This window comes from Ochlerotatus camptorhynchus, unplaced genomic scaffold, assembly GCF_037179485.1.
Source record: "Ochlerotatus camptorhynchus isolate MF236.1 unplaced genomic scaffold, CSIRO-AGI_Acam_v1.1 ptg000062l, whole genome shotgun sequence".
NCBI lineage: Eukaryota > Metazoa > Arthropoda > Insecta > Diptera > Culicidae > Ochlerotatus > Ochlerotatus camptorhynchus.
This window is the reverse complement of record NW_027040552.1, coordinates 7,251,671-7,266,118: the sequence shown is the minus strand read 5'-3', so window position 1 is coordinate 7,266,118 and position 14,448 is coordinate 7,251,671. Positions and strand designations below refer to the sequence as shown.

Below are 14,448 nucleotides of genomic sequence, written 5' to 3'. Positions count from 1 at the left end.
AAGTCACCTGACCAACTCAACTAAAGGTCAATATCCGATGTTCAGTTGCATTTCTACGTTTGCCTGAGGGTACGAAACCGGTTTTATGTGCTAGCTGTAGGTTTGGAAATTCGCTTCAGCTTTTTTTTTAAATTTTATGACTGGCTGTGACCTTGATCAAAAAACTGTAAAAAGGTGATAACACAAAGATCAAGGTCAGTCCCGTCGGTTTCATTCATAAACAATGTAGAGGATTGCGTTCGCTCTGACCGTTGCGTAATATAGACTTAATCAATTGGTGATTTTCCTCTCGCTTTTAGAATGCATAACACCAACCAACAAACGTGGAGAATGTTTATCAATCTACGATTGCCCTAGCATGCTCTCGTTCTTCGGAGATCGAATTCTAACCTGGGAGGAACGTGACTTTCTACGCCTTTCCGTCTGTACTGGAGCTGCATCCGGGCGGCAGCCGTACGTATGTTGTCCGGATAACCGATTGACAAATAAGGATCCGGAAGCAGGTACTCCTCCTTCGTCATCGATGGCAAACAATAATCCAGAAGCAGCCACTACTGAGCCATCAATTCCAACTCCTCCATCACCGGTGACACCGCTGAGCACGCAGAATCGTGCCGAAGTGTCCAGTGGCGTTCTGCCAAATCCGAACAAGAACGAGTGTGGAATCAGCATTGGTATGCGGATCTACGGTGGCGAGAATGCCGATATCGATGAGTTCCCTTGGTTGGCTATGCTGCAGTATGAGAACTTTAGAGAAGAGCGGAAATTCAGCTGCGGCGGATCGCTGATCAACAATCGGTATGTGGTGACAGCAGCTCATTGCGTCGTTGGTGAAGTGGAAAAGAAGGAGGGAAATTTGTAAGATGGCATGATCGAAATTTAACGAAGTAGCTCAAGGAATTAAGTGTGATTATTTTTTTAGGGTAAGCGTCCGCTTGGGAGAGTACGACACAACGAGCGATGTTGATTGCATTATCCTGGATGATGAGCAGATTTGCGCTGATCCACCGATTGATGTTCCTGTTGAGGAAAAAACCGCACATCCTGAGTACAATGACAAATCGATGTTAAATGATATTGCATTGCTTCGGCTAAATCGGGATGTTTTGTACACGGATTTCATACAGCCGGTATGTTTGCCACAGACTTCACTGTTCAAGAGCTCATCGGCGGGAGATGTCGATTTCGTCACCGGTTTTGGACGAACACTACAGGGTGAGTCAACATTTTAATCCTACGATACGGTATATGATTTTTGATTGGTTAACTAATGAATTAATGGAGCTATAAGAGGTCCTCAATCATCTTCAACGTGTTTGCGGGACATTCGTTTGAAAACATGTTCTTATCTGATATTTTCATCAACCAACAATAGTAAAGTAATGATGCTATAAATCGTCACTTTTCTGCAGTGTTTTCTGACATGAATCCGAGCAGATGTTTTGTATGTATTTTGATCTGTCATGATTGTAATTTAGTTTTTTTTTAATATTTTACTTTTTTTTGCGATGAGTCATTTGGACGAAAGCCATTAGGGCATGTGCTAAATCCGAAAGAGTTACTAACACCAAAAAAATATGCACAATTAATTCAAGATGCACAGTGTGATTTTAGCTGACGACAGCAGCGTTGATTATTTTTTTCGGTGTGAACCAAGCGATAACCTGCTATTCAATAATTGCTATTGCGCTTTGTTCATTGCCAGCAACTCGGTCACTTTTGTCGTCACCGTTAAAAACGATATGTGTGAAATAATGGTCTTTTTCGTTTTTGTGGTGTAGCATCGGTGTAGTATAAGTGGCAATAAGCACGGCAGCTCAACATATTTTTTTTTTTGAAGTAATGAAATTGGGTTATATATGTGATCCTGACTTGTGACCTGTGATCTTGACTTTTATATAAGTTCTCGAAAAGTTCTTTAGTGGGAATGACACTGATGAAGACTGCACATTGTAGTCGAAATACGTATCTGTCATGCATACGAAAATCAATTAAGTGGAATTAAATGGAAGATAACCTTTTTTGCTGTTTTATATAAATTTTTGTAAACAAATTTTGTCTACAAAATGGAGTTGAGACCTTTTCAATTGTAGCTTGTAGGCAGAGCCAGCCATGGTAAAAACGCTGAACCCTTTTGCACGGGTGGCAGTTTTGCCTACAAACACACCACCAAGAGCATCGAGTTTTACGTTCCGTACCAGTGCTCGATAGAAAACACCAAACACAGCGAACAAGGCACCGGTACCGGTGCCCGTGCATAATTGTATGCACCGGTGTATGGATGCTTCGGCAAGCACCAAAGCCGAGTGTTTCTGACTTCGGCAAACAAAGCAGCCGAGTGTTTTCGATTTCGGAAAACACGTTGGCTTCTCGTAGGAAATTTCTTTGGGCGACTTCAGAAAGATTATCGAAGCTCTTATTTGCCTTTAGCATCTTCTATTTCGTGTCGAGCAGATAGACAAGTGGTCAAAGCATTTTTTTTCATGATGCCAATTTCCATGGTTCGATTCTAGTTTGTCACCTCTTATTTTTTTCTGTCAACATTAATTTCATGAGATAAATCTATGAAATTCATTTCGATTTATTTTGACTAAAAAGCATTAAGCAATATTGTAAAGCTTATGGGATCATCTACCAGGATTATTAAAAATACACAAATCACCCACTTCTGAAGAGCGTGTTGCTGTTGCCGTCCACCCACTGGTATTTCTTGACTTTATATTAAATAATTTAGCTGATTGATATAATTTGATTAGATTCAATCTAATAATCATAACTTATCTCCAACCAAACCAAACAGCTCAACTGTTTACATTATGCTGACTATTTATAAGTACAGCTTTAGTTCACTAGCATCAGCATACCAGCACAGATGTAAACACCCAAATAGCGGTGGGTGAACAGAACTACTCACCATTCATGTAGGGTAGAACAGCCCAAAATGCACCCCGTGCCAAACGCCTGTTTTGATTTTTCATAGCTATTCCACTCTTAATGTTGCCGAAATGCTAGGTAAAGTACGAAACTAGCACTGCAACTTGTCAAATTTATGAATTAAAAACGGGAATGCTACGAAAAATTGCATCGAGCGATTTTCGCGAGGTGCATTTTAAGCAGTTTTCCCCTAAATAAAAAACAACGCGCTCAAAAAGGATCGCATTCTACCTTCTACTAGCTTCGTATCAGCCATGGTAGATGTTTTGTTGTTGTTGGATATAAGTTATCATTATTAGATTGACTCAAATCGCTCAATTAGTTAACATAAAGCACAGGAGTGGAACTTCGGACCAGAAAGTGGCTCCACTTGTCATTTGCGAACACTAGCGTATCTAGCGGTAGAAGGCATCTTCTGCCTGCAGTTAAGATAGACAGCATGCTATGATAGCAGGGATCGGGTGCTACTCAATTTTTTGCGAGTAAAACACACGCTGTTGCGGGACTGCACTTTCATTTCCAAAGAGACGTGAAAGAGCAGTTTAAATCGTGCAGCTTATTTCATTCTTCTTGTGTTGGAGAGCTGCCTCTCCAACGGTGTTAAGTCTCTTTCTCTCTCTCTTTGTTTCTCCGACTGTGTACTTTCTCTATAACTGTAGCGTTGTAGGATAGCTAGCATCAGTGCTGTTAATTTTCATATCATTTGATTGAAGATGAACCAATACAACTATTAAATCGATTCAGAGAAAAAAAAATCTCTCGTGCCCATCATTTGAAGAGCCCCTTTCTCATTCGAAGCTCATTGTCACTGTCAATTGAGTCACTCAGTATCATTTGATATACGACAGTGGAGTATGGAAGAAATCCAGGAAAATGGTCCCGAACAGACAAGTCGACCCGATGTCGGATCAATGTAAGGCTAATTTAAGGTCGATGTCGACCCAATGTCGTGTTGTTGTTGGGTCAATTTGGGGTTTATGTCGGGTCAATGTCAGGTCAACATCGGATTGGGGTTTGCTAGAAGTCAGGTTGGTGTCGGGTTGGCTTAGATTTTTCGCCGGAATGTCGACCAGAGCTAACCCCCTTGTGAAGAAAATTACACATCGATCTTAAAAACATCTCTTTAGTAAAAGCATAAAAAATTGCATTTTCCTACGCTTCTGAATACCATACAGTCACTGCAACATATATTATATGAGTGTAAAAATATTCTGCACCCAGCCTAAAATAAGCAGCCATTCTTGTAAATCTCTAAGCCACGTCTCTCCCGATTGAAAAGTGCTACTCCCGTCATAACACCGTGCACTACTCGATTGTGCTATACGCGAGTAGCACCTGAGCTTTCCAACTGCTCTCTCCTAAATATGAAATCTCTCTCTCCTTAGTCTCTTTCTCCTTCCAAATATAAGGGACGCGCTCCCTTATTTTAGAGAAGCACCAGTGTTTTTTGCACCACTCTGAGTTTTTAGTCGATCCCTGTATGATAGTGTGAGTGTGAGTCTGCTCGCTTTTAAAGGCTACCTTGGATAATCTTTCATAAGTCGCCCAAAGAAAATTCCTGCGAGCAGAAAGCGTGTTTTCCGAAATCGGTGTTTGCGGTGCTGCGGTGTTTGCCGAAGTCAGAAACACTCGGCTTTGGTGCTTGCCGAAGCATCCATACACTGGTGCAAACAATTATGCACGGGCACCGGTACCGGTGCCTTGTTTGCTGCTTTTGGTGTTTTCTATCGAGCACTGGTACGGAGCGTACAACTCAATGCTCTTGGTGGTGTGTAAAAAAGGTAGTAAGGGAGAACAGCCCATAATGCACCCCTGGGGTAAAATGCCCACTTTTAGAAAAACAGCGATAACTTTTCCTCAGATGCATTTTCCGGGTAACGGTTTGTGATTGTTTTCAACTGGAGGTTTCACAAATAATTCTTGATCATAAAATCATGTATTGACCTGCTGATTCCTTAAAAAAATTACATTTTGTGCAAAACAGGACACAGTTGTTAAAAAATTATCGACTGTAAATTAAGCTTTTAACATCATATATCACAAAAAAAATAACAAATTTACGTTTCGTATATTTTTTAGATATTTTACTTGATGAATCACAGTTTAACATTCTATTAAGATTTTGAGACCTTATTTCTGATGTAACATAAAGAAATAATCATTTGAAATACCGCTTCCCTTTGCATTATCTACTTGCAGGGGTTATGGTTTGTTTACCATGGGGTGCATTTTACCCCAAAGTTGTGGTGCGTTTTGGCCATTGTTGTCGTGCGTCTTGTGCCAATGTTGTGGTGCATATTGCATCATGAATCAGGCGTTTTGCCCCGCTATCATTTTGGAAGCAATTTAGAAAATACCTTGAAAGTCTTGGAAAATCATCCTTTTGTAGTTCTAAATCACACGATTTTTGTAGAAAACATGGTAATGAACCAAACGCCATTACTTTCTTCTTGATTTTAGCTTCCATTCGCTAGTCATTGACGATTTTGCTTAAAGGGTGTGTTTTGCACCATCCTACCCTACGCAGTGTAGTGTTGCGTTTAGACATCCCTGGGCAGAGCTACATTTTCCACGTGCGTGCAAAAATGTGCTGCCGAGACTCTCAACAAACCGTCTCCCGTCGCAACGAAAACAACATGTGACGAGAGAGAAAGAGACACGCAAGAATAAGATACGAGCGAGAAACAAATGCGACACCCAAAAATCCTGGCGTGCGCGAGGCTCGCGCTGAACTCATGTGCCTCATCTCATGTGCTACGATTAATGCTAGAACAGCAGAGCTCTAAGTTCTGGAAGGTGTAGATAAACGAAATACAGGCTGTTGAAACTTGGTTGCTTTGACCGACATTTCCTATGCGTTACCACAAACCATTCCTATTTTAGAGGAAAGGTAGCATATATTTGCAGTGCTTGAATTCTTGAAAAGCCATTAATTTTCCGGTCAATTAGAATATTCTTTGTTTATTTTTTCCGGTTCAACACTTAAATGCACTTGCATGACTAACATCTTTTGACACGTTATTTTCAAAATATGTAACGGAAAAAAATTCTACAAAAAGTGTATCGGTATTGTTTAGTACGGGGATTTGACCGTGGCAAAACGTTCACAAATTTTCAACGTAATTCAACCATTCATCGGCAACACAACTGGTATGCATTGTTAGAAGGGATGTTACGTATTTTGAATAGATTATATCGAAATGCTACGAATGCAGCAATGTTATGATACGTCAATGGGTCGAAGAATTTTATGCAGAACATTTTTTCCTTGGCATATTACCTTTGCGCTTTCACTTTTACTTTGTTACCATTACGTTAAAAATGTTAAGATTTTTTTAACGTGCCTCATGTGATCGAGTATTCAGATAATTATATTGCCTTTCCATACCAACTGTGACCATCGCACAGTGGTTTGAATGCTCAATATCACGAACTTTTTTATTTGCGCCTTCAATGTCGGCTTTTTCACTATGGTGTCTTTAAAAGAGTTTTTGCATAAAATAAGGCGCAAAGACTAGTGATAGGTTTTAGTTCGAAACTCTACCACAGGCGGCGCTGCAAAATCTAACTTTTTACATTTACAAGATAGGTGTGTGGTGTCTTGAGCAGAATTGTAGATAATTTTACTACAAAAATCTTTACTCAACACACAAATCCACTATATTCCTTAGTTTTTAAGGTACGTAGCGTTTAATATGACTGTTCAACAAAATTAAATTTTTTTCACTTTTTATAACATATTTAAAAAACTATAGGTTTTAGAAGACTATAATGTTCAACAAATATTTGTATTTTATTACAATACAAAACTTTGTTCAAGACGTTCAAAAGGTATCGATTACACAGACTGAGTTATTCACAAATTATGCGAATATCCGTATGTATATGCAAGTATGCGAATCACTTCTTAAGTTTCATCATAACAATTTTCTATGATTTCTCTTCCGGATTGTATTTCCTATATTCACAAAATCTCCATGCAATTGGCATCAGAGTTGACAAGCAATTGACACCGTCTTCAACCAGAAGTTGCACATACTGAATATTTAAAACGAGACAAGGGACAACACACCACAACCAGTAGACCAGTAGTGAAATTTTCAGGTTGCCAAAATTTGCACCGGCTGGAGCGGGAATCGAACCATCAATTCGTGGCACTCACAATACGCCTAAACGACGGGTGACGCCGCACGGCCGCGAAGCCCACAAAGATGTATGGAACTCTACTCAGAATTAAGCTTGAAGTTCTTCTTTGATTTCCCAAGGAATTCGCCTCACACTTCACTGTGAACTATTTTCAGAATTACCTTAAAATTCCAATAATGTCCAACGTTGATGGCTTTTAATAATTAAAGTAGCAAATTTTGATTTTTATATTTTTTATCAGAGGGTAGATCAATTGCAGTGATATTTTTAAAACAACATGTTCAAAAAATCTTGGAAAATCTGGAACGTATTTAAAAAATCTGGAAATATACGTGGTCTGTCTGTGTATCTGGCAAGACTACTAAACATATGGAAAATCCAGATAAATCTGGAAGACTGGCAACGCTGTTTGCGAATGCGATTCACACAATGAGCGGTACACTCTGTGCGGCGCAGGGAGCGAATACAATACAACAAGCAGCTCCTGTTTTCTTTGAGTTCTTTGCAGACTTTGCTTACCAGGAGCTGGGACGGGACTTGACAATCGGGTAGCGATTTTGAGCCAATTTGCTGTCAAATCCGAGCCAGTTTCTGATTGGTCGATTTGACAGTAGCCATCATGGAATAAAAATGACAAAGGGATTGCATCACTCTGGTTGGCAGTGATGCCGGAATCAATGTTGACGTCAATGGCGTTGTTAATTGTTGATATTTGCGAAAGTAAAGTTGAAAAATTGGGTGCACTGAATTTTTTAAGCGATTGATATTGTTGTTTGTTTATAGTTGAGCAAAAATGATGTACAAGCTGCTAAACTGCGGGTGAAACTTCAAATAAAATGCAAATTAAAATAGAAAAAATATTTTACATTCCTGGAATCATTGCTCAACTCCGTCAAACACCACGCATAACTTTCCGAAGGGCATTCTTCAAAAACATTAAGAAGAGTGAGAAGCTAGATTGTCAAGTCCCGTCCCCAGTGGCACCGGTGGTAAGCGTGTTTACCTCTCACTCCAGCAGGCCTGGGTTCAATCCCAGTTGGCACCGCCGGGATGTTCTGAGGCATAAAATCTCTGAATCACGCCTTCCTTCGGGAAGTAAAGCCGTTGGTCCCCGGTTGAGTTGATGGGTCGATAGATAGGGTCCAGGTGTGGGAGCTGCCTCTCTGGCGTCGGTAGCATTGGTGCTCAGCAGGAAAACAAGATCGACGGAAAACAAATCGAGGAAAAAAAATAAGTCCCGTCCCGGACCAGGAGAACATGCATAAGAGATGAATAAGTCGAGGAATAAGTACATATCGAAGAAGAATATTGTATTTTTGTTGGGTCTCCCGTTTTTAAAAATTACACTTAGTGGCGCTCTTTGCATCGGAGCCGTCGGAGTAATGGCTACACATTGAGTTTTCGTTATTTCTGGGCGTGTGCCTTTCTTTTCTTCTCCACTGCTGTACACTTACGCAGTGTGAAAGGCTAGCAAACTTTGTATTTGCTTGATTCTAACTTTGTGAATTTCAGAAAATCGGCGCATTGCACGCAGTGAGTGATCTTGCTTACATACTATGTATTATTTCTAGTATGTTCTAGTCGGTTTTTAATTTGATCTTTTATTCTTTTTTGTGGATGTTCCCTTAATGCTTATCAAGGATGTTTGGTGCAGTAGAGGGGGAAATGTATTAGTAAAGAAAAATGAGAATTCTAAGCCTGAGATTATAAAAACTAGGGATGATCAAATTGAATTGGTTAGCCGTTATAGCGGAAAATCTCCGTCAAAAGAAACTCCTTATTCCAAGAGGAAACGTAATGATAATAACTCCAATAAGTAATCTTTTATAAATGTATGTGTTTTATGATTTATCAATTTGTAAACTTAATAAAATAAAATGGCTAATGGAATAAATTATTACCATGATTGTATTGATGAGTTTAATTTAAATTATCCTGAAAGTAGTGATCATTTTCTTCGTATAATACAATGGAATGTAAGAGGAATAAATAACATGTCTAAGTTTGATAGCATTATTTTTTTCTTAGATAATATAAAAATACCTATTGATGTGTTTGTTGTGGGTGAAACGTGACGGAAAGCTGATAATTGTCCTTTGTTCAGTATACCCAATTATAATTCAATATTTTCTTGTCGTGATACGTCCTCTGGTGGTCTTGCAGTCTATGTCAAGAATGGGTTGAGCTTTAATGCAAAGAAAAACATCTCTATTGATGGAATGCACTTAATTCATATTGAAATTAATATAAATGGATTGATCTACGATATCGTAGGAGTTTACAGACCTCCATTGTTCGATTTCAATAAATTTCATAATGAGCTGGAGAGTTTGTTGTCAACTCAGGGTTCACGTCCGCTTTTTATTGTCGGTGACATGAATATTCCAATAAATTTAATTAATAATAATATTGTTTGTCGTTATACAAGTTTATTGGAATCATATGATTTAATTTGTTCGAATACAAATACAACTCGCCCAGTTAGTAATAACATTTTAGACCATGTTTTTGGACGAAAAGAGGATATTGCTTGTACAAAAAATGATACAATTTATTCGGATATCAGCGATCACTTAGAAATTGTGTCATCCTTCAGAATAAGCAATCCAAAAGAACATGGCGTGTTAACAAAAAAAAAAAAACAATTGTAGATAACTACAAACTTAATCAACTCTTTACTGGTTTTTTTTTTAAAGGTTTCGTTTGCTCCGAAGATGTTAATGAATCCATTATCGCTATAAAAATGGTTTATAATGATATATTAGCACAATGCACCAAGTTGATAACTGAACGAGTGAATGTTAAAACTAAACATTGTCCTTGGCTTAACTATCATACGAGGCAACTTAAAAACAAATATTTGGAAAAAGTAAAGAAAAATCCTTATAATGATCATCTGAAAGAAATGTTGAAACATATAACTAAAAAGACTGATATTGCTAAAAAAAAAAAGATGTAAAAATGATTATTTCATTAAATTATTTGAGGACACAAGTAGTGCCAAGGTTTGGAAAAACTTAAATGGAATATTGGGAAGGAAAAAACATGCTCCAAATATTGAACTTCAATATGATGGACATTAAACATCAAATTTTTCAGAAGTTTGTGACATGTTTAACCAATTCTTCTCAAACATTGGAGCTAATCTTGCTAGTAGTATTCGAAAAAATAACTTAAGTCCTTTGAGTACAGTAAGTCACCTCATACTATTTTTCTCAAACCTACTTGCTTCTCTTACCGGAAGCCGCCATCTTGGATTTAAAAATGTAATCAGACATCGATTTCTGGTCCCTACACGTAATTCATATTCCAAAAATACCCATATTGTGGTTTCACAGTATTTCCTAGTTTTTCTCTAACCGAAAGCCACCATATTGGATTCTTTCTGGCGGCTTTCTCTAACCGAAAGCCGCCATTTTGAATTTAAAAATGGCGTCAGACATCGATTTCCGGTCCCTGCATGCTAGCCCGATTACAAAAATTCCTATATTGTGAGATATTTCACAGTATTTCTAAGTTTTTATCGCACCGGAAGCCGCTATTTTGGATTTTTAAATGGCGTCATGTGTCGATTTCCGGTCCCTAAGCGTCATCGCGATTCCAAAAATACCCATATAGTGCGGTATTTGACAGTATTTCCCAGATTTTCTCTAACCGCAAGCCACCATATTGGATTTTAAAATTGCGTCCGACATCGATTTCCGGTTCTTACATGTCACAACGATTCCAAAAATACCCATATTGTGGGGTATTTGACAGTTTGGCACTTTGAATTTTGATTATCTAAGCTTTAATTCATTTGCACATTCGGCAGCACTGCACCTCCATTTACAGCTTCTTTGCCCAACCGTTTAATCATGTTCAGCGAAAACCAATTTCGGTTTGCAAAAACTGAACCGAATCCGTGGTTGATATTCCATACACCCGACCCCAAACTCGTTTACACGTGTAAACGGTACTGATGGATTCGGTTGTGTTTTCGAAACCGAGGCCCGGTGTTGGTTTCAGTTTCGTTTACCGTGTAAACGAAATGAAAACTTTACACGGTGTGCACCATTCGTTCACACGTGTTGCGATTTTGAGGACCGAACCAGTAGGGTAGGATGGTGCAAAACGCACCCTTTAAGCAAAATCGTCAATGGCTGGCGAATGGAAGCTAAAATCAAGAAGAAAGTAATGGCGTTTGGTTCATTACCATGTTTTCTACGAAGATCGAGTGATTTGGAAATACAAAAGGATGATTTTCCATGACTTTCAAGGTATTTTCTAAATTGCTTCCAAAATGATAGCGGGGCAATACGCCTGATTCATGATGCAATATGCACCACAACATTGGGACAAGACGCACGACAACAATGGCCAAAACGCACCACAACTTTGGGGTAAAATGCACCCCATGGTAAACAAACCATAACCCCTGCAAGTAGATAATGCAAAGGGAAGCGGTATTTCAAATGATTATTTCTTTATGTTACATCAGAAATAAGGTCTCAAAATCTCAATAGAATGTTAAACTGTGATTCATCAAGTAAAATATCTAAAAAATATACGAAACGTAAATTTGTTATTTTTTTTGTGATATATGATGTTAAAAGCTTAATTTACAGTCGATGATTTTAACAACTGTGTCCTGTTTTGCACAAAATGTAATTTTTTTAAGGAATCAGCAGGTCAATACATGATTTTATGATCAAGAATTATTTGTGAAACCTCCAGTTGAAAAAAATCACAAACCGTTATCCGGAACATGCATCTGAGGAAAAGTTATCGCTGTTTTTCTAAAAGTGGGCATTTTACCCCAGGGGTGCATTATGGGCTGTTCTCCCTTACATGTGTGTACCGGTTGGTTTTCTTGTCCACCACTGCTGTTGTCTGGGTAAAACTTCTCAAAAACTGTCTATGTAGTTTATGAACAGCCCCTAACGCTTAAGACTAACGGCAGACTCATGTAAAACTATCCTTTCCTGCTAGGCCGGAGTAATCGAACAAAGTTTCATCATAATATCATATTTTGAGCTCCAGTTTTGCTCGGGAGACATGACTGCTTTCTTAACCCAGTGGGTCTGGATTCAATCCCCAGACGAAGTTCATCCTTCGGAAGAAAAGTAAAGCGGCGTTTGAACCCAGTCCATGTGTTGACAGGTTCGCCTCGCTGACGTCGGTGATTGGCAATCACTTGAGGAACAAAGGTGTTGATTTGTTATGAGAAACTAGATTTCTTTTGTTAAGCAGATTCATAGAGCCAATGCACATCATTCGTCATAATTTCTCAAGCACAAATCGTCCTCTAGTATAGGTCAGGCTGTGAAATAGAACAACTAAGGCAGCAGCAATATCTGTAGTATCGAAATATATCCAAGAATATTAATGGAGGCACCATGATACAGTTCACCATTTGTGATACCTTTTCATTTTTACCATATGTTCTAGGTTCTTCAAATCTAATAGATCAACCAAGACTGGAAAAACGTCTGTGGTATTGCAATATGTCCGAACAGATTCGTGGTAATTATGTACATCATGCATGATCGATTTGCATGTATACCAGATGTTCCAGGTTCTCCAAATTGTCCTGGATTTTATATCAAATGATCTAGTAGATCAATTACGACTGGAACAGTATATGTAATAACTAAACATGCCAAAAAGATTCCTGTATCAATATGCACAATGATCAATCACCAACTGAAACTCATGTGTGTCCCTTCGTCTTTCCTCTCTACAGGCAGTCGCAGTGCAGTAAAGCAGAAGCTCGGCATCAAAATCTACGACCAGGAACGGTGTCGAGTCAAATTTGCCACCAAGAAGGCAGAAATCACCCCGAACCAGCTGTGTGCCGGTGGAGACTTTGCCAAGGACTCGTGCCACGGAGATTCCGGTGGTCCGCTGATGAAGCTGCAGAAAGTGTGGACCTTGGAGGGAATTGTGTCCTACGGTAACCGGTGCGGCCTTGAGGATTGGCCTGGAGTGTACACACGGGTGCTAGCGTACATAGGTTGGATCCGGGCTACCATTCGAAATTGAAGATCAGCGAACCAGCGAGACCGGTGATAATCTAGTGATTTAGTTTTACGATGGGACACAAATTTGCATTTTAATGATATAGAAAGACACGATTAAAACATTCTGATTAAAATTAACGGTTTTGTTTGTCGCTTGTTGGAATTTGATTTAATTTGAAAACCTGTTTATGGTTAGCATGCCGTTGGAACGGGTTGGTGCATTTCCGATGCACAAGAATGCAGCATGGATTCCTGTATAGTCTTCTTACTGCATCCTAGAAATGCTTCAGTCAATTGAAGTCGAGTCTTTTAAGTGGTTGGATCGTTTCATGAATTGAGTTTTGTTTTTGGAGATTCGTACGTCTGCTGTTCAAAATAAATTATTGATCCAAAATGGTAAAGTTTGATAGAAGCGTGAGTGTTATGGTGTTTGCGATTATAGCCACCGTGTGGAGTCAAGAAGGTGAGTAAATAGTCAATTACTGATGTTGCGTTTTGCAAAGATAGCGAATATTGTGGAGCTCCGGAATATTGATGTTTAATATAATAGTGCATTTATTTTGATTCAGTTCCAACCTGGATCAGCTATCAATATTGGGTCTGCTTGTTGTCTGTCAAACGTCAGTATGAACGTTTGTTTTTGTAACCTGCCGCTGGTTGAGGCCAATCATGTGGGGTATGTTTTCAACCATAATCAGCACTTTTTTTTAAGGTTCTTGAGATAACACGCTACCAATCGATTGGGAAATTTGTATTGAAAGAATGTAGAGATAATGGAAGATTCTACAAATCTTTGCACTTCACTTATTTAGCAACACTAATGTCAAGTCCACAAGTTGTGCATATCTGAAAATTAGATTCTGTGTTTGATTATCTATAGCAAACACTTAAATACATCTTAATTATCGGCCATTAAGTACACTGCCAAAGAAAACAACCCAAATTTGAGTTTACTTTACTCATAAATCACATAAAATGCAGGAATTCAGCGATGAGTAAATTTGCCTCCTGTTTTTTCAGGTTTTCTCAGGATTTTTTTTCTGAATATGCGAAAAGTGAAGATTGGATTCACTCAGTCTACTTCTAGACTGAGAAAAATGTTCGCCAATTTTCCTCATTTTCCGGTAGATTTTTTTAGGTTTTCCACAGACATGAGGCAAAATTATTCATCGCTGAGTTCCTGCACTTTTGGCGATTATGAGTAAACTAACCTCAAATTTGGGTCGTTCTCATTAGCCGTGTAGATCACCAGATGTGAGCTCGATTGAACTGTATAAGCTACGGTTCAACTCCATTTAAATTAATTTTGGTAACCGACATCAGATTTCTTCATTATATTATGTTACTTATTAGAGATTTGAATAGA

At 38.7% G+C, this 14,448-nt stretch overlaps 1 protein-coding gene across 1 annotated transcript in view; it reads left to right on the top strand.

Moving 5' to 3' along the window:
* The window catches only part of LOC135717610 (uncharacterized), a 94,379-nt gene that overhangs the window by 174 nt on the left and 79,757 nt on the right, over positions 1–14,448 (top strand). The window contains exons 2-4 of the mRNA XM_065239734.1: positions 300–858; positions 923–1,215; positions 12,806–13,096. Coding sequence (XP_065095806.1) covers positions 300–858; positions 923–1,215; positions 12,806–13,096 — 1,143 coding nt within the window. The remainder of the gene's footprint in view (positions 1–299; positions 859–922; positions 1,216–12,805; positions 13,097–14,448) is intronic.